We start from the raw sequence: 26741 nt of genomic DNA, 5'->3' as shown, positions 1-26741 counted from the left end.
TTTCATGTGTCCCTCCCTCTCTCATTTCCCTCCCTCCCTCTTTTCACTCTTTCCTTTCTTTTCCACATTACCAGGGGGTGGCGTGTGATTGACAGATGGGAACGAATAATAATTTTTTTTTCGTAACCTAAGGCCATCTTCTGTGATTGGCTTGCCAGCTGACATCTCCAAACCTCATTCCCCCCGCCCGCCCGCCTCTCTCTCTCTCTCTCCCCCCCCCCTTTAATATTGGGCCTGTGGATGAGGCATCCTGAGGGAGAAAAAAGTAGAGAGAGAGAAAAAGATATCTACCTTAGGGAAGAACCTCAGAGAGAGGGAGGGAAGGAGAGGACGGGTAGGAGCGTGTGTGCATGTGTGTAAGAGACACTTATTCTCTTAACTACTAGGAGACAGACACACTTTCCTGGCCCGACTCAAAGAAGGGGGGAAAACAGGAGGAAGATTTTTTTTTTTCTCAATATCATTTTAATCTTCCCCCTCATTCAACAATCAAGCTGCCCTAAAGCTTCTCTTCCTGGAAACTTCTTCTTCATTGCCTGCTGGAAGTTCTATGTATTGATCCATTTACCCTCTCACACACTTACAAGGCTTACCTCATGGATTTGTATCTGATTGGATATTTGATGTGTGTGTGGTTGTCCAGCTCACGGGTGCTTGGAGGCTATCCCATCTGGTGGTGAGTACAAATCCACAGTTTCAGCATCAGACCCTATAGCCGCATAAAGAGTGGGAGTCTTTTTGGTCAAATGATCATTTCTGAGAGGGCAGAATGTGCACTTTCAGTAGACTGCGTGGAAAAATGTTCTCCGGCCCAGTCCAAAGAATCTTAACCTCAAATACTAGTGTAACGGAAAAGGCTCGCCGTTCTTTTCCCCTCCACACTCAGGTCCATTTATCATATTGGAGTATGTTTTGATGCAAAGAGGGTGAATTTTTAGTTTGGGAACGAGTAAAAATGTGGAGGTCTTTTTTAAATTGAAGAAAATATATATTAGCGAGTGGCTGCCATGTTGATATGAATTGTCAACAGCACTGTAAGGACTTGTGAGGCATTTCCACACAGCAGTCAGTGAGAGCATTCATTATTACATACATTTTGGATATCGCTCAAGGAAAATGATAACACTGATGTTGCTCTTTAAATCTCACAAAGCAACAAAAAATGCTAATGTTTCTCAACCGCAATCGATTTTTTCTTTCATGAAATACAAGCACATCATTTTAGGACTGACTAACAATCATGACTTATAAGATCAGCGTCGTTTTGTTTTGTTTGCTATTGTGTGTCACTGTTGTACATTCAGGCCGCCGGCCCCCCAAAACATGCCGTGAACTGAATGTGAATTGTTTTTTGTAGACGTGTGACATCCGTTAAACACAAAATCTTTGCCACTGAGTTGCTCACAATTTTAAAAATATATAGCGAATTTTTGCGCTCTGCCACGGGGTATCAGCTGTAATTAAATGAATCTTTTTTCTTTTAAGCATATCATTTTGCTTTTCAATTGCACCACAATTCACCCCCTCCACTACGGATTTGTCAGGAGACAATATGTTTAGGTGCCGCAGGGTTTTACTCTTTGTTAAATTATCCCAGATCGCTTTTGGCACCAGCTACTGAAATGTAGAGGTTTATCTCATTACAAATTCAGCTACATGCAGCTGACCTCATGGCTCCATGGTCTTCTTTTGTAACATAAAGCTTCTATTTTGGAGATATTTGCGTAGGCGTATGACAAAGCTCTCTTGGCTCACGACACAATACTTGTCAGAGCTACTGCACTTTTAGTAGCCCAACTAGCATGTGGTCCCACCGTGGTGCTGTCCAAACCGCGAGCATCTTCTGGTTTCATTTACAGAGCAGGCAGCTGCCAAGCACACAGGCCACAGGGCTGAAGTGTTAATGGCAAAGAGGACTTTACACCCACTCCTGGCTTCAGCGAGAACCATCAGACAACAGTGACAAAGAGCCTGGGATTCTCTCTCTGTGAATTACCTGCAGCTGTTCTGTTCAAGGAGCTTACATGACACTGGTATAATGTTCGAACCCTAACAATGCGCACTACCTTTGATTTGGGTAACAAATTTTGAAGTGTAGGCTAGGTGAGGGGTTACTGGGGAGGGTAGGAAGATGAAAAGCCGAGCCGTAGCTCCAGGTGACTGGGCAGGTGCTGAGGAATGGGTGTCAAACAGTGCTGTCAGTGGCATCACCCCGCGGTGTCGAACACGTCCAAAAGGAGACAAAATGAGGTGGTGCGTCAAACAAGAGGGTGCCGAGTTTCAGCGAGGGCCCAGGCAGGGTCCTCTCAGCTTCTGTCTCAGGGGCGAGGACTTGGCCATAAATTCTCCAGCCAAGGTGGGACGGGCTGGAGGGAAGAGCAGTTTTGACTGCTTTATGCCTGGCAGCCGTGCTTTTACAAGATGGGGTGTTGAAAACAAAACAGAGCATAAATAACTCCAGTGATATGCAGATATGCATGGATGAAGATGAGGTGTAGTAGAGAGCAAAGGCATAGCAAACTAATGAGGTGGGTTTGGAAAGGCGAGACTGAGCAGTAAATTGCCCTTCTTGAAATGCAAGAATGTTGGGGAAACAACAGGATGAAATGGCCAAAAAACTTCAAGGTTTGAGGGAATTCACAACAGCATAAAGCTATGTGGTGACCACACGTAATCCACAGGTCCTGCAGTGCCTCTGTCCAATTATCTGACAACGCCATCCTCGCTGTGTGGCATGAAAATGAAAAAATGTCTGTTCTTGGACTTATCGCTGTGCTGTGGTTTAACCTTTCAACTTATATTTAATAATCGAGGAATATCATAATATAAGGAACCCGAGGGACTATTAGAGAATATTCTGTTCTCATTGTTCTGATATTGTTTTAAAACTGTGCGGCTTAACTCGTCAGCAATTTTCTGAGCAGCTTAAGCTACTCTGTCAGCCAGAAAGTGTCTGTTTTTCTTTCATAAACAGCGCTGGTTGTAAGTGAATGATGACAGTCACTTTCAGCGAAGAATTACCTCAGCTGAATTTATGCCAACACCAGCCATGGAGCATCTGCGGTGATTATCGGGTTCAACCACAAGATGTTTTAATCCAATAACAGTTATTCTCTTAATCCTCTTTTATCATCACTGCTGTTAAATCTACAAGCGATAATGTACACTTGATGTGAGGCTCTTTGCAGGTGATCGTAGCACCATCTCATACGGATTTCTGCTTGTGCCGAAACATAAATTAATGGCTGAGATTGCTTAACATGTGCATGGTTGTGGTTAGGAAATGAAGAAATGGTAGGGAGAAAGGAAATTGAGACAGAAAGATGGATAAAGAGATCGTGAAAGTGTTAAATCCTACAGGGCAAGTTGTTCTAAATAACAAGTCTCTTTTTGAAAATGTGTAAAATAGATTTACGGCATGATCTTTGCTGATGCTAAAATCAATTCCTGCTTTAATGAGCAAGCAACGCAGTCCTGATCCACCAATGTTTTACTTCAATCAGTAAACCAGGCAGGGTTTTTTGTTTAACTTCAACTTAGAAGACACATTATTGGCAGTCTGGCATTCTGACGGGGAAAAAAAACAGTACAAAAGCAGCCATGACTTGGTAATATTCAGTCACTGCAAACAGATTATAAGAGTTAAGCTAGTCCTTATAAGCAGAGCACAAAACAAGAAACGGCTTCCCATTTGTTATTACACATTTAAATAGCTCTGTGCATTTTTAAAGCTTTCAATAATCCAATTTTAACATATTTTAATTAAAATATGGGGCACTCATAAGCCTAAAGACGACTTCCTGACTAAAATTGTGTTTGCTGTTTGAAGCACTACTTGTGGAAGCTTCTGGACTCTCAATAATGTCAGTGCCATACCTCTCGAGAGATCTCTCGTAAAGCTATCTAGGTTTACCAAACTGCCTAGTCTATACACAGACATTTCCAGTTCAACCTGAGCGGCTTAAATGGGGCTCTAGAGTCCATCTCTGGGTCTCAGGAATGTCATTATCTGACTGCGACACCCCCCACCTCCAATCTTCAATCCAATCTCCAACCCCAAAAATCCCTACCACTGGCAAAGGGATCACTTAAATGATTCTTACTGCGGGAAAATCCTCCGTCTGCCGCCTTGTGTGAAAAGATCAAGGATGTTTGGGTATTATTCTCAACAGCGCGGTGGAAGGTGGAGAAAAGAGCAGGAAAGTCCCGAAGAATGTCATTCATAAGAAACTTCAGGGTTCCATTATGAATGGATGAGGGCTGCCGTAGGGCCAGGGTCAAAGGCAATTTTGGGCTAAAGCTCAAGAGAAATGTCTGCACAGAGGGTGACATCTACAGGGATACAGGGCAATATGGAAGGAATAAGCTGGCATTCACCGGCTCCTCTGATGGTCCCATTTTGTTGGGAAATTGTTCTTACGACTTTGGTGTTTTCATGAGTTTGTAAAGGAACAGTTCAACCAAAAATGAAAATTCATTCATTATCTAGTAAACCTTAGGCAGACGGAAAGTCAAGTTAAGTTTTATAGTCTACAAATCACTTCTGGAGTTTTTCCTAAACAACCGAAGTAACTGGGGACAACTTAAAAAAATTAAAAGGCTCCATATAGCTCATCAGATGTAATCCAAGTCTCCTTGAGAAGGTGCTATTAAGCTCTTTTGTTAAGCTGCAATCTTTACTGTAGCTGCTAAGCTAAAAGCGTTAGCACGCACCCTGTCTAAAGTGTGTGCACAAGCTTGACTGCACGTCGAGGGTGCAAACGATGTCTGTTCAAATCAATTTGGGATCTTTGGGTTTCAGGAATTTTGCATTACAATGAAGGAACTGTATGGAGCCATATGAGGGTTCTGTTCTGTTGTTTTTTTACAGTTCAAGTCCAAAGCTACTTCCGTTGTTTTTGAAAATGCTGTAACGCTGATTTGTTGTGAAGCTACAGAAACATTTTGTGGACTACAAAACTTCACCTGACTTTCCATCGGCATGGGGGTGAGTAGATAATAACTGAGAGAACACTCCTTTTTTACACCAATATTAGACCGAATATGCAGGTTTTGTTAAACACAGTGAAACCAACTAAAAGTAAGCGTTTGACTCCTTTCTCATTACCACTAGAAGAGTTTTAACCTTTCTGTTTTTCCTTCTTCTCGTGTGTCATGTTCAACTACACAAACGCGCCAGAAAAGGGGAACCGCATGGAAGGCAATGGCAAAATCACAGTGGTTACTTTTCCATATCTTTTACTTCAGTCTCTCATTTTAACTTAACTGAACGACGTATGAATGCTGCTTGAACAGAGACGGATGGAAAACTATTGATACGCGAACGTCCAGAAGTTCAAAGCACAGCGCGTCATAGCACTATGCTGGAAAAGGCGCGAAAATTAGCCTGTCCACCATCACTGCTGACTGAATCTGGAGCCGATAAATACCCACGACTACTGAGTCATTGACCTGAGGATGAAATCGGATCCTACCCTTTCTCACTGAAGACGCCCCAAAGTGGGAAAGACGTTAAAATAGGTGTTCATGGTTTTTTTTTCCCGAGTGTGAAATGTTTTTTATATACTACTTAAGGAATGTTGCCTATCACACCAAAAATGCACCAGTCTTCAATTAAACTTGTACTGACACTGTGAAATTAACCTTGATGTGCTGATCCAAGACGTTACTTCACAAAACATTCACAGACTGATTTCAGTGAACAAGCATGTGGGATGACACTATCCAGTCAAGCCAGAGCTACGTAGGTGAGCGGTTCAAAGGAGAGTGGTATTTCAAAGCAGCGAAGGCGAGTCCTAATCTTCCACCACCATCAAAGCGCATGCAGTGTAGCGCTTGTAGGAAATGACAAAGTCCCCCAGTGCACAGCTATTAGCCGCACTAAAACACAGGCCAGGACGGTTCCTCAAAGGGAAAACGGCAGCGGCCAGGGGCAAAGAGATCATTAGGGCACACGTGTGGAGGCACAAACACACAAAATTTAAAGTCTTCATTACCTGGCTGATCTCACCTGTGTGGCTTGTTACGGATGTTAATTATAAGCAGCGAGCAGTTTCTCTGACACACAGGGTCAGTGACAGAGACGAGCTCATCACACCTGTACAGCCTATATTCAGTCAAAGCCCTCGGGTCAGTGACCAGGTCGACCAAACTACTGATAAGTGTGGAAAGGAAGAGATGAATATCAATCAACAGCTCTGAATTACAACAGGGGAGGGAACCTCTGAGCAGCTCGTGATTCAGGTCTGATTCAGCGGGTTATGTGAAAAAATAAAACAATTATCATACATAGCATATTTGCAATGATCCATGCTTAAAATAAAGAGGTGAATTCATTTCCAATATTTTTTAATATCTTCACTCAGGCTCAGCTATTCTCCCCAAAACTCAAAAGGTAGCCTAGCTTAGAGGGAAAACACAACGCACATTGTGCAGATGAAGAGTAAATGAAGAGTCGCTTTGGGCTCTCAGAAATTGTGATGAGCATTTGTTAGATTTCTTTGACATTTCAAAGGCTGAACTTAATCGCTTCATCATGAAAATAATCAGCAGATTCATCGATAATTAAAAGAATCCTAATTGCAACCGAGCGGAATCTGCCGAGACGCTTAATTTCAAAGACTTCAACTTGCACCAAAACATACTGATGTATGTCTTACAAAGGTAAAAGATAAAAGGTAAAAACATGTTGATTGATTATGAAAAGACGAGGACCTGCTCATCAACAAAAAAGTTAGGGCTCTTAGGTGGTCCTGCCTTTGAGGGAATAACTGTGGACTGGCACGCTTTATCAGCCAGGTTCATCTCTCACAATGTCATTACACATTCCAGTTTTTTGAGACTGTTATTCAAATCAACCAAGCATGACAAAGTCAACAGCAATTAGATTTTTAATTACTTTTAGAGGCGCTATGTGGTGTTTGAAATTTCCACTGAGGAATTCCAGACATACGAGAGAAGATTCCAGACAATCCCGACGAGTTATGATTTGCATATGATGCATAACCGCTGACAATTCAAGTCGCGGTGCCAACAAGCCGGCCCTAATGAGCAGAGGCAGGGAACAATGACGTGTTTGAGTTGCGGTTCATTCACTCAGTCCCTCAAGGCTCTCATTCAAACGCGCTCTGTCCTTTCAAGACAACAGCTCAGACTCTGTTGTGTCCACCTACAGACACCAAGCCATGCATTTGTCAGTGCCTTGTGCTCTCCGGTGCACTTCTGTGCAGAGCTACTGCCGCTCTCATTCACTTCCTGACAGGCAGGTTCACAAGTTTACACCCTGTTCAGCTTCCCTCTTCACGTCTCCATACATGTGACTGCAGGGGCTCCTTGTCCCAACTCCACACTCCCTGCAATAGTCTGCAGAGAGGGGAAAGGAGGCGAGGTAGAAAAGAAAGAACAGGTTGGAACATTTTTCAGGGGTCCCGTCATTTTTTATCTGATCAGCCAGGAGCTGTTGGACTACAAATCAAAAGTGTGCCAAAGAAAAAGGGAAGACAACAAAACACAGACAGAAGCTGTGCATTCCAGCCTCCACCAGGAAAAGTCCCATCCTCGGGCAAAGCCGGCAACTTTCCTTGGCCCACTTACTCTCTTTCGCGTGTCTTTATCTCTCTGCGGACTCTGTTGTGGGATTTATAAATGAAAGTGTGAGAGTGTTTTCAATGCACGTCTCTGACTGCTCTGCCAGGGCCTCTTTTAGCAACACGATGTCCTCCGGGCAAATCTGACAAGTCGAGCTGCGGCGTCAACATATAGAGGTAAATTAGAGGTAGATTCGAGTTTAATGCAAACAATATTCCTGCAGTCTGTTATTGCAGAGGCCTTTTCAGAAGGGCCTGGTGCTCACAGAAGACACTTGGGACTCAGCGCTTCAGGCACAAACCCAGCATAAGCTAACATTAATGTCTCTTTAATGAAATAAGTTAACTTGTTCAGACACGGCTAAGAACGACTGGCACCCATCGTCAATAATGGCAAATACAATCAAATAAGATCACATTTAATCAAATCTGTATATAAAAGCTTAATCCTTTCGAATTACTTATTGGCTGTATTTAGGGGCTGCTTTAAACAATTAACAGAAAACATAATACGGTGGATATTTAAGAAGTGACCTAATAAAAGAGAGGAGGCAAGTGATTCGATGAGAGATTCATCAAAGGCATCAAATCCTGACATTCTGCTAGCTCAGAAACCGCAACCATGAAAGTCTCTCTGCACAAATGAGGTGTACTTGAATAAATCATCAGACCTGAAAGCAATAGTCTGGAGAGTGCCCCAGCTTGTGATGGAACTGAATGGAAAATTATATCATCATGTGTCAGCAGTTTTCAGCATGTCCTGCAACAAGGGTGCAACCAAATTAAGGCTGTTACAGTGTTTGCACAGAACGGGCATTACGATTAAGGCATCCCACCTCTTTGCCATCATCTCAGTGATAACCCTGCTGGAAGTAGGAACTTACAAGTAGCAACACAACCGCGTAGTTCAGTCTGCCTTCACACATGCACGCAGGTTTCCATGAGGCTTTGAACAGTGCCTAAGGAATAATGCATGGAGGGATGGATTGTGACAGGCTTTCTAATCCCTCTCTTTCCCTCTCTGCTTCACTCTCAGACTTTGGTTGCCACTTAAACATTCCAATTTGTTCAGAAACAAGAAAAACTTTGAGTTACTCATGTCAATCGAACACAAAATCTGAATTTCTGCCTTTCAGACAACCAGATATAGATTTGTATTAGGATCCACATCACTTTGTCCTTAGTCATAGATACGAGCCACCTAAATACACCTGCTTCTTTTCATCAAGATCCATGCATTGTATAAATTAACAAAAAAAACGCCTCACAGTGCTAAAGAAACTGAGGAAAAACCTGGATCCATACCTATATTTGAAGCTGCTCCAAAGGTCATTGGGTCTATTCAGGACAGATCCATCCAAGTTTCGTGGAAATCCACTCTGCAGTTTTTGTATAATCCTGTTGATAAACAAAAGACTTGAGTAAAACTACAAACTTAACCTTGGCGGAAAAAGTGTGTGGTTGAAACACACCAGACACATGCTGTATAACTTGAGCACAAAATGAATAACAGCCAGAAGTCAAAATAGGGTAAAACGTGCAAGTAGCTGGTAGATTTGCTTCACTCACCCGCTTAATGGCTTTTAAAATCTTAACATTCACTAACCATTTGGCTGGTGGACCGGAAAAGTAAATTTTGCACTCTGCGTACAACACTGCTGACATAAGTCCAGTTTTGAGGTATTTGTACTAAATGCAAGTACATGTTACTTAAGACACTTACTAATTTCTGAAGGACTTACTATGTTTTCTAATTCCACTACAATAATTCAACACATATAGTTACTAGTCCCTTTTTAAGATTTAAATACAAAAAGGCAGTGATAGATTCTGACAGATTCAATTATGTATATGTATAATTATATATATTATATATAATAACTTTCTGCTACTTTATACTTTCACTCCACAACATTTTGGAGCCAAATATTGTTAGCTTATTAAACAAGCATTTTTATCATTGAAAGCACCCCATAATATGTTAAATTTAGCTCAACCTCAACCAATTTGCAACATTTAAATGCGTAATACATGTTCATTTATAGATAACAACCACATGATAACACGTAGCAGTGACAGGAGCTATTCTTCTTGTAAAATAAGTAACTTAGCTACTTATTGCTAATACATACATTTAGCCTACCTCAATCATTTTTAATCCACTACTTATATGGCACACTTCTACCTTGTGGTAAGGAACTGAATAGTGTGTCTAGCTCCAACTAAAACCTTAGCAACTAAATATAATTTAGCATAATTTACGTTTGGAAGCTATCTCATCAGAAATTACAGCTTTAGCTTACATTAGCTATCTAATGTTGACTAGCTAGCTTAGCGCCAGAGCCGAGGAGATGACGTCATCGAACGTTAATGACACAGGTGCGCGAGCAAATTCAGGAGTACGGCACCATGAGACGCCATTTTTATCAGCAGCAGTTCATTAAAGAAACAAAAAAAACAAGACTAAAACAACTCTTATCTGACTACGTGATGAAAGCAGAATTCTTTAAGGTATAGTAGACGCTCCTTACCTCAGCTATCACCCACCTTTTACACTTGAAATCACTAAACTGGTGCTAAATGTTAGGCTACATTTGAAGCACAGGGCTAATGTCAAGCTAGCTCCGCTGCTGCTGCTGTTGCTGAATAGACAAGTATCATTTTGAAAAAGTTCGGCTGATTGTTTGGGAACACTTAACAGTTACCACTGATTTTGAGACATTTCCATATTCCTCAAATATACTTTATTCAAATAGAACAACAAGTACACAGTTTGCTGCTGGAAAGAGAAGATGATTAAGCAAACCTGTTTTCTGCTTTTTGATTAAAGATTGTTGCTGGATTGATCTAGTATGTCATTAGTTTAGTTTATTTGAACAAGGACACATGGTTAAACGTGTATAAATGTTCAAAAAAGGCAATTTTACATCTGTTATCTGCTTTAACCAGATGTTAAAAAGACTTCCTGAAATACAACAACGTTAACATTCATAATACAACCTACTAATTTAAATTGAGACATTTTGGAAATGTGTCATACAAGGTGAGTTAGAAGGAGAAGACATGCTTTTAAATGTGCCTTAAATGTAATCATTGATACAGAAGTCTCAAATGGATATGCAAAGTACAGTCTGAGGCTAAGCTACATCGAATCTTGTAAGATTATGAAAATAACTGCATGAAATTATTCCTTTAAGCAATTTGAAAGTTCTTTTGACTGTCACAAGATGAGCTGCGATGATTAATCAATTAGTTGTCAACCATGAAATTAATTGCAACAGTTATTTTTAATGGAATAAAAGGTCAAAATTCTCAGATTCAAGCTTCTTAATTGTGAAAATTTGTTGGGGTTTTTTTCCTCTTTATGACTGTAAACTTTAGGATGTGGACAAAACAAGACATTTTATAAACCACACAACTAATTGATTGACCGAGAAAATAATTAACAGATTAATGGACTATTGAATTACCTATACAATTTAACTTGGAGTGGTTTTTGGTGTATTTGAGAGTGCTCATGTGTGGAGGTCTCCAATGTTTGTCATGTGAATCTTGTGCACTTTAAGCTTCTCCAAGGTCAGGACCAGTACCCAAAACCCTGTAAAGGGCCTGTATTGGGTTTGCCCAGAATTAATTGACTTAATTCCCTCTAAGAAGTAAGATATATTTAAGTTTTGTATAAATTCATGTATCAAAACACTATAGAAGAGTCTGAGCAGGTACCTGAGCTTAGAAACTTGTATCTTGGCCCTGGTCATGAACTTCAAACCGTTTCCGTGGGCCATCAGGCTGAAGGCAGTGAGGTCAGATGTCATGTTTTCCTCAACAGGTTCAGAGGGTCACCTGGTAGTTTTTGTGCCTCTGGAAATAGGAGGCTGTCACACAAAGAAAGCTCATCGGTGCACAGACATGTGCTACACACTGACCCCTGTAATGCAGACCTCCCACAATAGCAGCTGCAGCATATTCCTGACAGTATAGGAGTCCTTGACTCACCTCTTAACTCAAGCTGAGCTTTTGAGACAAAATGAAAATTGGAAGATGGAGAGGGGTAACCCCTGCTTCTCTATGTTTCTATCCAAGCAGCAGAGATTGTACAATAGCAGTGATTTTATTGGACTGGGAGTGGTTGAGTCAGAAGTTTTTGTTGACAGTGTTATAATCTTGATTGCGTGAATTTCCACTCTGCAGCGAGGTGTGTGGTGGAATCCCTTTGTTTCCTCTGCTTCATTTCTGTGGTTTCTAACACCCGTCATACTTTCACATCAGCCCAGTTTAGATACTGAGAAAACCCCCAACCAAGCCGTAAACCCCCCAGGCCAGTAGAGGCCTCATACGGACCTGCCTGGACATGCACCTGCCAAGCCCTGCCGCTCGCTGCTGCTCTGCTGCTCGTCTCGTCCCCTGCAGCAGATTCCCCCGGCATTCTGCCTCTGCGTCTGCTGCTCCCTCACTCGGTTGAGACACGTCGCTCGTGGCTTCCGAGAAGTGAGGCAAAGCAGGCAGGATCAGCATGGCACACATGTGGTCTGCATGCATGAGTCTGCGTGTGTGTCTGTTTGCACGATACGCCTCATAACCCCTCAGGGTTAAGACTCTCATTAGCACCTAGCCAAAAAGATATCCCTTTCATCTCATCTGTCCATACAGATCAAGTGAGGCACATCCTTTGCAAACAAAGACAAATAGGCTGGCAGATCCACAGCCTGTAGTCTAAACATGCTATGTCCACCACAAAGTCCCATGCGGTTAGCTAATTGATTCCATCAGAAATCCCAATTTCAGTGGCTAAGCCTGTATGTCAGAGTGGTGGGCAGGCAGTTTAGCTGTCCTGAATAGAACCCAAGATGTATCAGAGGTTGGCATGGTGGCATAAACACAGAGATATCTCAGTTGGGCAGGGGAGATTTTCCTTGGAGTTAATGTGACAGTGTTGAGTTCAAATCCAAGTTCTGTGCAGGGCATCATCCACTCTGGTCCATCCCATGACTGAGAGATTAATGGGCAGTAACCAAGCTAGCAGACAGTGTAATTAAGGTCCTTAGTCACTCAGTCACCAGACGGAGTGATGTCAGCAACACTTGAACTCAGTGATGTCGGTGGGATCAGGACTGGCAGATGAGCTAATGTGGCTGCCTCTGCTTGGGTACACCCAAGACAAGAACATGAATGGAGATTGATGAGCTCTATCAAATTACTGACTCTGCATCGGAACATCAAATTGGCCAAAACAGCATTTAAGTTGCATATGAAAGAGAGGAGACTTATTTTTCCTCATGCATGGTGGTGTTTGAAAGTTTTGAATAGTTTATGTAACTGTTCTGTCCTCGAGGAACTGTGGGTTACATGCTGAAACATAAGAATTGTTTGTTGTGTGTCAGTGTCAGTCAGGACGCTCATGCCAGCAACACAAGTGGCTGATTATGTGATCATCATATTTTCCAGCAGCTGTAAATGCAAAACGACTCCCATTTCTCTGTGTGGGACTAACCTACCTGGGAGCCTGCTGTAACAATGCTCACCTGAGATAAAAAAAAAAAAAAAAAGAAAACTGTGTATGAGAGGTGGAGGAGGGTGTTGGGAGGTGGGGGCAGGGTTTAACCACATGTAGAAAGCAAAAGCGCACATGAGCTGTGAACCTATCTAAGGGGGGATTTTTTCCCTGTGACTTCAATGGCTTGACTTTTGTGTTGGGATTGGGCGCTGCACTGCACTCATCTGTCAGAGTCAGTGGCTGCTGTGATTGGGTTGCGCCCCGCGGGGGTCCTGAGGTCATCCTGAGTGGCGCTCTGATCTGATCAGAGTCAATTGTTCCCCCATGATCCTCTCATGGCCTCCAGCGCCACGTTGTCCGCCCAGACTCAGCCAAGTGCTAGAGAGCCTGAGCCACACTGGTTAAACTCTTTTCACATCTTCACCCTGTAAACACCATAATCACGCTTTTTTTTTTTTCTATCGCTATTGACGATAATCATGATATTTTTAAACTTGAATGGCACTCAGTAGAACGCATACCTCCAACAGTCCCCTTTCATTCATTCAAGCCTAAACCAGTATCAAATGAAACATATTCAAACCCAGATTTCTATTTGGATCCACATCAAATCCAAGATCCATGCATTGTTCATTGAGAAATGTATGAAAATGGCAAAAAATGCATTATCCCAATGTTGAATAAAGCCAAACAAAAATGGCTCCATCCTGTTAACCTGATCCTCCATCCGAGCCCAAAATCCGTTCAATAGTTTTTGTGTAGTCCTGCAGACAAACCAACCGACAAACGGACACAGCCAAAAACATAACCTTCTTGGTGGAGGGTTGGGAATCACAGTTCCTTACGATATGATACGATTCACCATATATTTCTAACATTGACGATAGAATCTCGGTATTGTGATGCTTACACAATGGATTAACAATCCTTGTAAAACATCCATCTCAAAGGAAATGCAGACCTGTACTGAGACATGTGTTCTCCCTCAGGTGATATCCTTCATGCCCAGGAATAAATAAACAAGAAATTTCGGTCTGACGTCTAAATGCCTGACCTTCTGGGGGAAACCGTACAGTTTTGTTTGAGCTTGTCATACAAAAAGCGTGTTAAAACAGGGGCATGGAAAACATGTTTTCTCTCCCTCGCTCTTTTATTTCAAGAGAAATAGAACCCAATTAAAATTAATTACCTGAATGAAACTATAATGGTTTCTGGCATCACAAGCTGATCTGAGCTGTCTCGTTGTGGTGATTAATCTCTGCTTTGGCACATCTGCACGAGCCTTCTGGTGAGACACAGAGCTTCAGATATGCTGTTTTCATCCATCACCAGCAGGCTCAGCTGTATATGCTGTCATTCTTAAAAAACTACAGAGAAAAACCGCAAATGAATGATTGAACTGCTGAGGCAGGTGTCTACATATATTTGAAATTCGCGAGGGGGCTTTTCCCCAAACAAAGCAGACAGGTTCTTGTGTGTTATCTGTAAGATCAGCAGATCTGTGTTTGCTAACAAGTGGGAACACTTTGAAAAGTCACGACTAATAGCTTGTATCCCTGCCCTGAAGTGGGCCTATTAGCTTTCCCTGCCTGCTGCAAAAAAGAGACAAAATAAACAGGAGCTCTCTGTATAAACTATATTAAGTAGATAAGTCAATAAAACACTCAAGCATGAATCACATGTACTGTCACAGAGCTACGCCTACAGTTCAACCTAGGATTAATTAATAGGGAGGCGGTCTCCCCTGCTCGTAGAGCAGAGGCCTCCCTGGCAGGGCACCATCGTTGCTATTGTGGGGTTGAGTTCAAGGAGGGCACAGACTTGTACTGCGAGGAGAGAAGCTTTGCTTCTTAAACAATTGTTAAAGCACTTAGGCTGGTTATCATTCGAATATTTTCTGTACTTCAAGAGCAGATTTGATGCCAATATGACTTTTTTGATACCTTACTGAGAGAAATGTTTGTTTTTCTGAATAAAATATATATTTTTTGTTCATTTGACATGTGATGATCTCACATTTGAATTGTTGTCTAAACGCAAGCAGCAGTAAACTTTGACTTGAAATATTCAGAAAATGGCATTTATGTGCTGTAATGTGGAAACAACATGGACACTACAAAGAACATGCATTGTATTGCGAAGTGATTTTTTTACTAGACTTGTTGCTGCTCTGGTACATTCCTTAAAACCTCTAAAATACCAGGGTTTAAAGCATATAAATAACTTTCCTCACTAAAAGCACTTTACATGGATATCAACGAAACCCCAAATTAGGGTGCTTTAAACTTTTGATGACTGTGACTCGACAAAAATTATCTGTGAATCATCTGGACACCATGATGAAGATTTCACTGTGGTGTAGATTGAAAATGTCACATGGCTTTGATTTCTGTCGAGAGACTCTTAATAAATCAGGGTGAGAAAAAATGTGCTATTCATTACGTGAATTAATCAAAAGCTTCAAACGTGTACTTTCGTCCACTGTGTTTTAGCGTGTGTCGTCAAGTCATGTGCCAACATTTTCGCAACTTTCCGAGTCATTGTTCCGATTTGAGGTCGTGTTCACTGAGGAATTTTTTTAGGGGGATTGCGATATTATTGTGCATTCATGAGATGTTGGAACAATTAATGTGAATGCAAAACAACTCCGAAATGAAATGAAGATTTTGGCATAAGACTTGCTGACTTTTCATCATATATTCAGAAACATGGCAGACAAAGGTAATGTTTCGTTGATAGAAAGTTTTCATTAATTCACATATTGCATATCAAATTTAGTTTGTAACAGTTACTGCAGTGGATGTCCACTTAAAGTGACCTATATTAGTAGAAAGGTGAATTATTGGCCTTTACTCGGATAACAAGTGCGGTGAAGCAATTTCGTTGTGGTTTTAGGGAATTAACTGGTGCAGCAACAAGTCTGTAAGTCTTTGTAATATAATACAAGTAATATAAGGCTTCCAATTTTAAACAGCTATCAACATGTTGTCTCAATGCTCTGAGCAATAAAATACAGGACACCTCCTTTGTAGGAGCACGAGAATGCACAATTAACTTTCAGTACTTGACAGTTTTCTGTGGTATGGACATTTTGGCAAGTGCCAAAAAGTATTTAAAGTAATGAAAGAAATTATGCCTGTCGTATAGTAATGGCCTAATGTGCTGACTCTTTTGATCATGTTGCACTCGCTTTATTTTCCCTAGTTACCTTTAATCAACACAGATGCAGAGATTCAGATTGAGATTTATCCTTGTTGTCATGATACTCAGGTTCAACAAAACATTATTTGTCTTTTCCTTCATTAAGGAAAAAAGCAAGACAAATAACTGATCGTTTTATGGCCATCAGATCTCCCTTTAACGATGCTTTTCCTCTTTCTGTCACAGGTCCCTGGCCCTCGGGCAGCAGTACTCGTCTCTGGGGTCACAACCCATCCTGTGTGGCTCTATCCCCGGCCTGGTGCCCAAGCAGCTGCGCTTCTGTCGCAACTACATTGAGATCATGCCCAGCGTTGCAGAAGGTGTCAAGCTGGGGATCCAGGAGTGCCAGCACCAGTTCAGGGGCCGACGATGGAACTGCACCACCATCAAGGACAACCTGGCCATCTTCGGGCCTGTGCTCGACAAAGGTACATTATTGAGAAAAGAGGCAGACGTGAATCTTTATTGGTGCATTTTTGAATAATGTTCCATGTATCTCACAATTTAAAATAAATCATCTGAATGATCTCTGCCAACAACACCCAAATGTAAAAAGTCAGTTATATAGCTGAGGCTACTGCAAGCTGTTACAAAACACAGAGTTTAACAGTTTCCACCCTAAGGCTTAGCACTGCCTGTTCTCTGGGCTTCTGCTGACAAACGACTAACTAGGGCAATTACAATAATATACACCTTTCCTGGCTGCTGTGAGAAATGAGCGCAGGTACAAGCACTGACACATTATTCAGCTTCCATCCATCTTTACCTTCAATATCGCATTTGTCTGCAGAGTTAGTGGCTTCTTCCCGGCGTTCCCAACCGTGTTTACACTCTCATACATGAAAGAGGGTCAGCGCAGTAAATCTATCAACGAAACCTGACAAGTAAAGCAGATATACTGGAGGCATCCATCACACGCTTCACACGCAGAATACTAATTGTAGCGCTCCTGAAAACAATCCCATGAAGCCTGACAATGGGAAACAACAGGCGCAGGTGTCTTGCTGAAGGCCTTACAGTGCCTGATTACAAAGGTAGAGGTTTGTGTGTTGCTGCTGATTGGAAATGAATTAGCCCGTATGTCAGAGGGGAAGGAATCTGGGCAGAAATGGGCAATGTGAGCAGTCCAAGCTCCTCAGTCAAATAAAAGGGAGAGGGGAGGCCAAATGAGATTACAGGCAATAGAAAAGGGCCGGGGGGCTCCGCTCAACCCCTACTGTGCATGAAGACCAGTGCGCGCCTCACACAGTCCAGCTCCCACGGACGCCCCATTCACACGCCCTTTTGACTCTGTCATGAAAACAGGCTGAAAGGGGATCTCTCCCAACCTAGTCCGGGTGTGCACTTTGGGATAGGGAAGCAAAAGAAGGAAGGAAGGAAGGAAGGAAGGAAAGAAGGAAGCATCTCACTTTGGTTGTGAATTGAAAGTTAGCCACCAACCACCAGTTCCAGCCACCTTAAAGCTCCATGGTGGTGCTGTTGGTGGATGCCTGGAGGAAGTGGGGGGTTGAGGTCCTGTGGTGGGTGGTGGTGTATGGGATTTCAGTTCAGGGTGTTGGCAGAGGGGTGGCTGGAGAGAGAGGGAGGGGGAGAGGTGGAGGGGGGAGTTAGGGAGTTTAGGGAATGCCAGCTCCGGGCAGAGCGGGGCTGTGGGGGCGCGAGTCGCTGGGCCCTTTGTGTGGATAATACAGTGTGACACAAGGGAAACAAAGGCGGATTGATGGGCCCAGCAGGTAGCAGGAGCAGCGCTAGCCTTGGCTAACAGCCAGAGCTCCAGGGGCCCAGGGCTCACAGGCCCCTGTTGTGGAGGGCCCGGCCAGTCTTGCCAGGGTGAGCAGGGATGCCGAACCTGAGGACTGTGTGTCATCGATCCAATCATGCGAGGATTCACTAAGGATTTAGACCAAAACTGTGTCTGTTTTACCAGGACTGAACAGTGACAGGATGTCGTGACACACAAGAGTCTCGTTTTTTCTTTAGACTCATTAAGAAAAGATAATAAGTTTGCATTATTCAAATAATAGTGAACATAGAACCAATCACAATGTTTGTTGACAATAACTTCAAGGCAGAAAACCCCTTCATCATGTGTACACACATTAAAAAAGTGTATACTAGACCTGCATTGATTAATCAAGATATCGATTAGTTATTTATTATTTAATTAATCGCTAACTACTTTTGATTATTGATTTGTGTAATTCTTTAAGAAAAAGAGTCAAAACGCTCTAATTCTAGTTCCTTCATTGTGAATATTAAACAAGACATCATCTTGAGCTTTGAAAACACTGATTGACCAAACAACCGATCCAACCAATCAATCTAAGAAATGATCGACGTGATTAATCGAAATTCAAGTCAAGTCAGTTTTATATATATGGCTCTAAATTACAATCACAATGCCTCAGTGGGCTTTACAATCTGTACAGTGGACAACATCCTCTGTCCTTAGACCCTCGATTCAAGTGAGGAAAACTTGAAACTCGAAAGAAATGGAAGAAACCTCGGGAAGAGCCGCAGAGGAAGAATCCCTCTCCCAGGACTGACAGACATGCAATGGATGTTGCGTGCACAGAACAGAACAACAAAATTACAGAGTACACAGATTTCATTGACAGAATATCAAGTATCAAAACGATTATTTGAAAATACAAGTGATGAGATCCAGGAAGACAACTGAGCAGAACAAGGCATCAGGCTCCAAGTGATGCCTGAGCCAGACAACGTGGTGACCTGGAAGAATACAGGCAACACAAGATAATGAGCAGAAAACTATCAATGCATACATTGGAAATAATTGTGATTTGCAGTCCTAGTGTAACCAGCTCATTCATCTAAAATGCATGTATAATAACAAGACGTTTAGTTAAAGACCTAATTTACCTGTTGGGCCACAGACTAAAGAGAATGAAAGCTACAGTTAATAAAATTAGCACAGCAGAAACATGAAATCATTTGGACAACTGTGTTGAGCTCCGCATCTTTGATTGTTTCAGTTACGGCTGAAAATGGAAACAGAAATGAACAAGTTTGCAGATTTCAATATCCTGTTGTTGGTAGTGCAACAACACAGTGCTTCTGAGTATTTCAGTATCTGAAGACAACATTAAATGGTCAATCTGACCTTCCACCTTCCGTCAGGTACATTATCAGCATTAGTGTTGTCACGATACTGGAATTCCTATTTGTGATGCAAAGCCTTGAAAAATATCTCTAGTTGATAACCACAGGGCAAATTGTACATAGAAGGCATACAATTTTTGATTTCCCTTAAAAGACAAATATAACAAGGCTTGTGTACTGTGTTGTGCACAACAGTATTCAAGTTAATTTACTTCTGACTAAAGTCATGTGAGGGTTACAGTAGTACGTGTGTCAACTGTGTTCAAATATTGAGAAAAACTAGCATGCAGGTACTCAGAAATGTCATAAAGCAAATATCCAGCACAGATATCGACTGTTGTGGCCTCAGATCAACACCTAAAATAAAAAGACGCTTTCAGGATGGGAACATTCAACGAGGATCCAGCCAGACATCAGCAAACCTTGTCTGTGTCTTGGGTCCTGAAAGCCTCACTGGCAGCTGAATTGCTGAGGAATTTCCAGCTTGAGTAGCCACTGTGGCCTCAAAATAAGGGCCTCATTTTCTGGTTGTGCTCAAACAAATTTCAAAACACTAATCAGACGATTGTGCACATCCCAAGCTGAATAAAAAACCAAGCCACTGCTGGAAGAGCACCATACTTGTGTGTATGTTTTTCTGTCTGGTCTGAGCGGGTGGAGTGTAATGGGTGAGCCACGGTAAGTGTGCTGTGATTGTGAAACAATGGTGTCTGGTTACATAATAAGCTGTTGCCTTCAAAGGAGGCGTAACTCCATCCCTTGGTGTAAAAAAGAAACAGGCCGACACACTGCCAGGCTCACCAGAAGGCCTTCAGGCTCTGAACAGCGACGGGTTGGAGGAGAGGGGGTGACAACATTCCTGAAACACTATCCAGATGCAAAGCAGCACACCTCAGGGATGACAGGAGGTCACTGAGATCCCGCTGAGCGTTAGACCCTCCTGACACAGCCACAATGGGCTGATGTCACTGCAGGGAATCTGCTTTTAGGCTCCTTCATGTGTCCTGTATGTGCTTCCTCATGATGATGGTGATGGTGGTAAACACTGTGAACCATGTTTACAGATTGTAATACGAGAAGTTGGAGGGTTTTTTTCTTTAGGCAGTGGCAAATACCGGTACATAAATGTGCCTCTCAAAGATGAAACGTTGTGTTAAAAGGTTTTTGCCTCGAGGTATCCCTTTCAATACCTCTGTCTGGATGTTGGCAGTAGTAACCTGTCCATGTTCAACACAAGATTGACACACTCTCTGTCTTGCTGTCTTCCTGTCTGTCTTCATCCGTCTCTCTCAGCAACCAGAGAGTCAGCGTTTGTCCATGCCATAGCATCAGCAGGCGTGGCGTTTGCAGTGACGCGTTCCTGCGCCGAGGGCACATCCACGATGTGCGGCTGTGATTCCCACCACAAGGGGCCTCCAGGGGAGGGCTGGAAGTGGGGCGGCTGCAGCGAGGACGCAGAGTTCGGGGTGTTGGTGTCCAGGGAGTTCGCCGATGCCAGAGAGAATCGTCCGGATGCTCGCTCAGCGATGAACCGTCACAACAACGAGGCAGGACGCACGGTAAACACATTTAGACACACATCAGGATAATGTGCAGGGATGACCTGTTAGGGTGTGTTTTTAAAAATGACCTGGTCAAATATATGTGGACACCAGATCATTATACAAACCGTTTCTTATGTTGTAGAATTAAAGGATAAGTCAGCCAAGAATGAAAACTCAGTCCTTATCGCCTTTTACTAGTTTCATAGTGTATTAAAGCATTTCTGGAGCTTCATAGCAGAACAGTGTTGCAGAATTCTGATAAACAAATGAAGTAGATTGTGACTTGACTTGAAATGTGAAAAAAAAACAACAACAACTGAAAAGCAACACAGCTCGTCTGGCTCAATCGGTGTGTCCAGAAGCCCCCAAATCTCAAATGTATTCGAAAAGACATAATTTACTAAATTTTTAGGCTTCAGTCTTTACTGTAGCTGCTAAGCTTAAAGCATTAGCACACCATACGTCTGAGGTGGTGCAGACGTTAATAAATAACATCTTTTCAAATCAATTTGGGATCATGGGGCTTCCAAAGAGTTGGATTCCAGAAATGTTTTGTGAACCACAAAACCTCCCCTGACTTTCCATCACCATCGTGGTGAGAAGATAATGACTGAATTTTTTTTTTTTTTTTTGGTGAACTATTCCTTTTAGATTTATGATCACTGTAGCTAAGCTGTGTAGCACAGGAAATGGACAGTGGTGTCCACTCACTTCTGGCCTGATAGTGAACAAATTGATTGCAAAAGCAGTGGTTTGATAGCTACAAGATGTGCTGCATATCTTTAGGACTGACTCTGGAAAACAAAGAGATCTCTCTGTTGAGCACATTTTGTTCTGTAGGATAAAAACACTGTAATACATCACATTAATTAGGCACCCTCAGCACATTTTGTTCGATAAATCGTAGAAAAAGAAGAAAACTGAAACCCAGATGTGGTAAACAATGGACAATGATCTGAGTGTGATGCAGAGGAAAAGGATTTATCCAGGAACCCTTATTGTTCATTTGACGGCAGGGGATTTAGTATTCGACTTGTCCGCACATTTCTGAGTTTCCACTTGAAAATGAGCACTTGACTTTGAATGACTGGTTAATTACTGATCTTAGCAGCACCGTCCCTCCCGCCTCGCTCCCACACCTCGTCTTTCATGCCTTGCGTCCCAATGAAAAATTCCCTGCCAGTCAAATAACCCGAGTGAGTTGAGGGGGAAAAGAAGGAAATCAGCTACGACTTAAAACATCACTGGCTGCTGTCACCGCTCGCAGAAAACAGGCTCCCCGGCTGCTCGCTGAGGGGCAAATGGAGGGACCACACGGCAACAAGACAGCCCTTTGATCTGAGCACACAGGAGCAGCCAGGAGACCACAGGAGCTAACAGAGCAGCAGTACAGCTCGTCTCCTCTCGTCTCCTCTCGTCTCCTCGCCTCGCCTCGCCTCGCCTCCCCACCTGGCCCTCTCACGCTCCATTATTTAGCCCAGAGGGCCTCTGGGACTTAATGTTGGCATGACAAGCTCCGCAGTGTGATGTCACTACTCCATCCACCCCCCCACTCTCCCCTTCCTCACCCAGAGGTGCCCCAGCCACCTGCCTTCCGCCCCAGCTGGGGGAATTCTGCAGCTAAATATAGCCGTTGAGTTAAAGCACAACAAAATCTAAACACAAAGGTAAAATATGGCCCGAGGCAGCACAGTCATGATGTGAGCCAGTGACTTCAGAGGGAATTAGCAGCAGCACAGAGCCTCTGTACTTCACAGCTGCATGACACTTAAATAAATTGCAGCCAGTGGCGTATTGTTTTTCTTGGCCTGCTCTGAGAGTCTTTAGTGGTTTTGTTCATCTGAATTACTGAACTTCCTGTAAACTTCTGACCATAAAACTTCAACAGATCTTTCTTGGTGGTGACTTCACTGCCCCATAATACCTGAGTCATCAAATTAAGACCTGGGCATGTCAGTTAATTACACTTTAAACGCACAGTAATAATCTCTGCCTCCAGGGGTCTCTCAATCAAAACCAGGGGTGCCCAAACCTTTTCCCATAGACGACCAAAACTGAAACTTAATGGGCCACAAGCAAGCGGTGCAGACTCTTTAACAGCACAATACTAGCAGTGTTGGAATGTAACTAAGAACAACACTGTACAAACAACTACAACTACTCAAACACTGTACTTACAAATGTAGTTACTAGTTGCTTTGCAGGAAACAAGAGTTAACGCACTTAACCCCTGTGAAATTAATGAAAATGTCAAAAGGCCTCATCTCATAATCTTGAAAAAAATGAGACTTCTGGATCCGTACTTTTATCTGGATCAGCACCAAACGTTAATGGGGTCTATTCTGAGTCAAGACACATCCTTCATCCAAGTTTCAGGGAAATCGGTTCAGTTGTTTTAGTGCAATCCTGCTGACAAACCAAACAGACACAGGTTAGAACATAACCTCCACGGTGGAGGTAATGAACTGAAACTGGTTGCCAGATTTATCAGGAAAAGTAGAACATATGAAGTTTTAGGAACTGTATTAAAGCAAGTCATTGTTGTCTTCTGTGTCCCTCAGACCATCCTGGACCACATGCACCTGCGCTGCAAGTGTCACGGCCTGTCAGGAAGCTGCGAGGTGAAGACGTGCTGGTGGGCGCAGCCCGACTTCCGCATGCTGGGCGACTACCTGAAGGACAAGTACGACAGCGCCTCGGAGATGGTGGTGGAGAAGCACCGCGAGTCCCGCGGCTGGGTGGAGACGCTGCGGGTCAAGTACAACTTCTTCAAACACCCCACCGAGCGTGACCTGGTCTACTACGAGGGCTCGCCCAACTTCTGTGAGCCCAACCCGGAGACCGGCTCATTCGGGACGCGCGATCGGGCCTGCAACGTGTCGTCGCACGGCATCGAGGGCTGCGACCTGCTGTGCTGCGGCCGCGGCCACAACACCCGGACTGAGAAACGCAAAGAGAAGTGCCACTGCATCTTCCACTGGTGCTGCTACGTCAGCTGTCAGGAGTGTGTGCGCGTCTACGACGTCCACACATGCAAGTGAGAGTCAGACAAACTGACTGCTGGACTACAAGTGCTGCCCCGCCCCCTCCTGCACGACCTCCACCTTCCTCTGCATCACACACACACAAACATATTCATCAGCACACACACTCAGGCCCGAATGGGTGATGGCACATCAGTAATGGATTCTTCTACACCCTTTTTTCCCTTCCAAACCACTACACCCATTTCCATAATAACCGACCAGAACGCGTCCTGTTTTGACCTGACTGTTCTCATGGGAAGAAGCTCGAGTTGTGCCACTCTCTCCCCCCCGGTCCCTCCCCCTGCAGCATCCCCTCCCCTCCCCCTTGTCTTTATTTATTTCCCGCCTCCATGCCAACATGTCCGTGGCATGTACAGTAACACTTTTTACCTGTGAGATTAATGCAGTAAAAAAAAAAAAAGAAACTTTCAGACTGTCTTTTGCTTTTGATTAAAAAGCATCTTCTAACTAACACCTCACTTCTCTGGCCCATCCGGCTAGTTTTTTTTTGTTTTGTTTTGTTTTTGTTTTGTTTTTTTTGTTTAAACTAAACCAACCTCTACATCGTGATACTGAACACGTCGGCAACCCCAGGAAACCATCACTTTGTAACTACTGAACTGAACTGAAAACAGCAGGCAGGTGTCCTGTCTCTTGTTAACTACTGAGCTGATGAAATCCTCAGTGTTGCTGACTGACTCCGCTGCACCAGTCAACCTGGGAGCCTGGAAGATATATGCTACAGCCTGATTTTTATAGCCCTGCATTTCTGAAATATTACCATTGGGCTGGGACTGGGAGGTATGCAGCATGTGTGTGAACAAGCATGCTCATTCCACTAACTAACAACCCGACACATGTATATGTATGCACTATTCAGCTCAACCCCAGGTGGTAAACATTTGAGCAGTTGTCGATGCGAGCGAATGGCGACTTTCGGGCGCGATCGACCTGCTCATGATTTCCACAAACAGAGTCATACATTATTCAGAAAAACAGATTAAAGGTAATTGATGGCTGTATCATTTATAAATGTTCACGTCAACTTCCAGTCAAGCTTTAGCATGCTTATTATTAATACTGGTCTTAGGAGCAAAGCGGTTATTTTTATCAAACACTTCATGCGTTCATCGGGTCCATCTTAGAGGCCTTTGTCCCGAAGCAAATCTCTCATTCATCACTGTAAACAAAAGCAAAAAAAAAGGAAAAGTGGGACATGTGACGACATGTGGAGACCAGAGTGAAGCGTAGATTTGATTGGCGCTCACATCCTCCTTTCCTTGTGTCCATGTTTTCCCTCAGTCTGAGGTTTTTCAGGAGCTGATTGATGCATTTATTCCTGTCAGTAAACCCTCAAACTGCCTCGTTGTTTTGGTTTTGGAGAAAACTGGAAGAACAATGTGCTGTAATTTACTCAAAATATGTTCTTCGGAGTCAGGGGTGTTTGGCTTAGTTGATGCTGACTTGTCGTTTTGAACAAAAGGAAAATACTTTGACGATCACTGAGGAAAAAATTGCTAGAATATGAATTTTGAGAACATTAAAGAGACAGAGTCGTATTTCTGCTCTCACCTGTAGAGCTGTTTATCCATCGAGATTGTTTTGGTGTGAAGTTTTTGGAGACATCGATGGGAAAGATGTCGGCCTTCTTTCTGATGTAATGGAACAAGATGGCAGCAAGAACAAGATTGTTTGTGATGCTAAAACCCCCCAAAAACTGAACTCTGTCACTGCATATAAGGAAGTATACTTGTGGCGGCGGTAGGATGTAGAAGTTAAAGCCGTCCTTCTCAGCTGAGTTGGCTTAGTTAACTGGCCTCTTGTGTGTGGAACCAGTCAGCTTCCTTTGAGGACAACCAGCAAGAGGCGCGACTGTTGGTTTGAAAGCAACAATGGCAGCTTCTCAAGAGGTTAGCGTAGCTGCTGTAGCATCTGTTATCATGCTTTTCTCAATGGTGAAACCAACTGGCTCCACTCTCCTACTGCTGATCTAAAGTCAGCTCGTAACAGACAGTTGACAAAGTATTTTTCTGAAAGTGTCCGCTCTTTTCCAAACAGTTTCTAGCGGCTCTTTTCCAGATCGATTTGTAAAACGAACCACCCGGCGTCACGTTAGCCATCTAGTCCCATTATATCCTAGAGAAGGCCGACATCTCTGCAGTTGATATCTTCAAAACTCTGAACTCACACCGAAACAATCTAGATTTTTTTTTTAAAAAGCACTACAAGTAAAGATTTTGGGGTGAAACGATGATTTATGTGAGCGAGATGTGGATGTGCACATGACGGTTCACAGAAGGCTGCGAGAGGTTTCCACACAACATGTTCTGACAGTCCCACCGGCTTCCTATTAATTATATCCAGCGACACAAGTACCCAGTAGTGTATAGGCTGCTCTCTCTTCGTGACATAGCTTAGCATTTGTGTCATCTTCCACACAGCCCCTCCCGACCTGGGCCCACCATTCTGTGTTCAGTTCCCTCCCCCCCTCCGACCACCACCTCCCCCCGCTATATCCAAAGTTTTGTACAAATGTTTTAAAGTGAATAATTCCCTTTTTATTTTATAATCGTAAATGTTATGTTTTTATAAATATTATTTATTATACAATGTATATATCTGTATGACTGAACTAAGATTATATATTTGAAGAACAAGACTGTCTCATGCTTTTTGATTTATGAACACACACCCACACTTTAAACATAAGTTGCTCCAGAGAACATAAAATATCACAACTTTCATCATAAAATGAGGCATTTAAAGA

At 42.9% G+C, this 26741-nt stretch overlaps 1 protein-coding gene and 1 long non-coding RNA gene across 3 annotated transcripts; one reads left to right on the top strand and one right to left on the bottom strand.

Moving 5' to 3' along the window:
- Positions 1-270: 270 nt before the first annotated feature.
- wnt3 (wingless-type MMTV integration site family, member 3) lies at positions 271-26631 on the top strand. 2 transcript variants are annotated; one of them, XM_030401340.1, is made up of 4 exons: positions 271-676; positions 16468-16709; positions 20698-20963; positions 23510-26631. In XM_030401340.1, exons 1-4 carry the CDS (start codon positions 597-599, stop codon positions 23987-23989), a joined length of 1068 nt encoding a protein of 355 aa, XP_030257200.1. In that variant the 5' UTR covers positions 271-596; the 3' UTR covers positions 23990-26631. The 2 variants fall into 2 exon arrangements, with proteins under 2 accessions (XP_030257200.1, XP_030257201.1); XM_030401341.1 differs by lacking the exon at positions 271-676 and adding an exon at positions 9951-10097.
- LOC115571773 (uncharacterized) lies at positions 594-9919 on the bottom strand. The gene is made up of 3 exons (XR_003981980.1): positions 9730-9919; positions 8892-8984; positions 594-709 (listed from the first exon to the last, which is right to left on the bottom strand). It is a non-coding gene; the product is annotated as an uncharacterized LOC115571773 (long non-coding RNA).
- Positions 26632-26741: the final 110 nt, after the last annotated feature.

Source organism: Sparus aurata, chromosome 20, assembly GCF_900880675.1.
Source record: "Sparus aurata chromosome 20, fSpaAur1.1, whole genome shotgun sequence".
Taxonomy (NCBI): domain Eukaryota; kingdom Metazoa; phylum Chordata; class Actinopteri; order Spariformes; family Sparidae; genus Sparus; species Sparus aurata.
The sequence above is the reverse complement of the archived record's forward strand: the minus strand, read 5'-3'. Positions and strand labels throughout refer to the sequence as shown.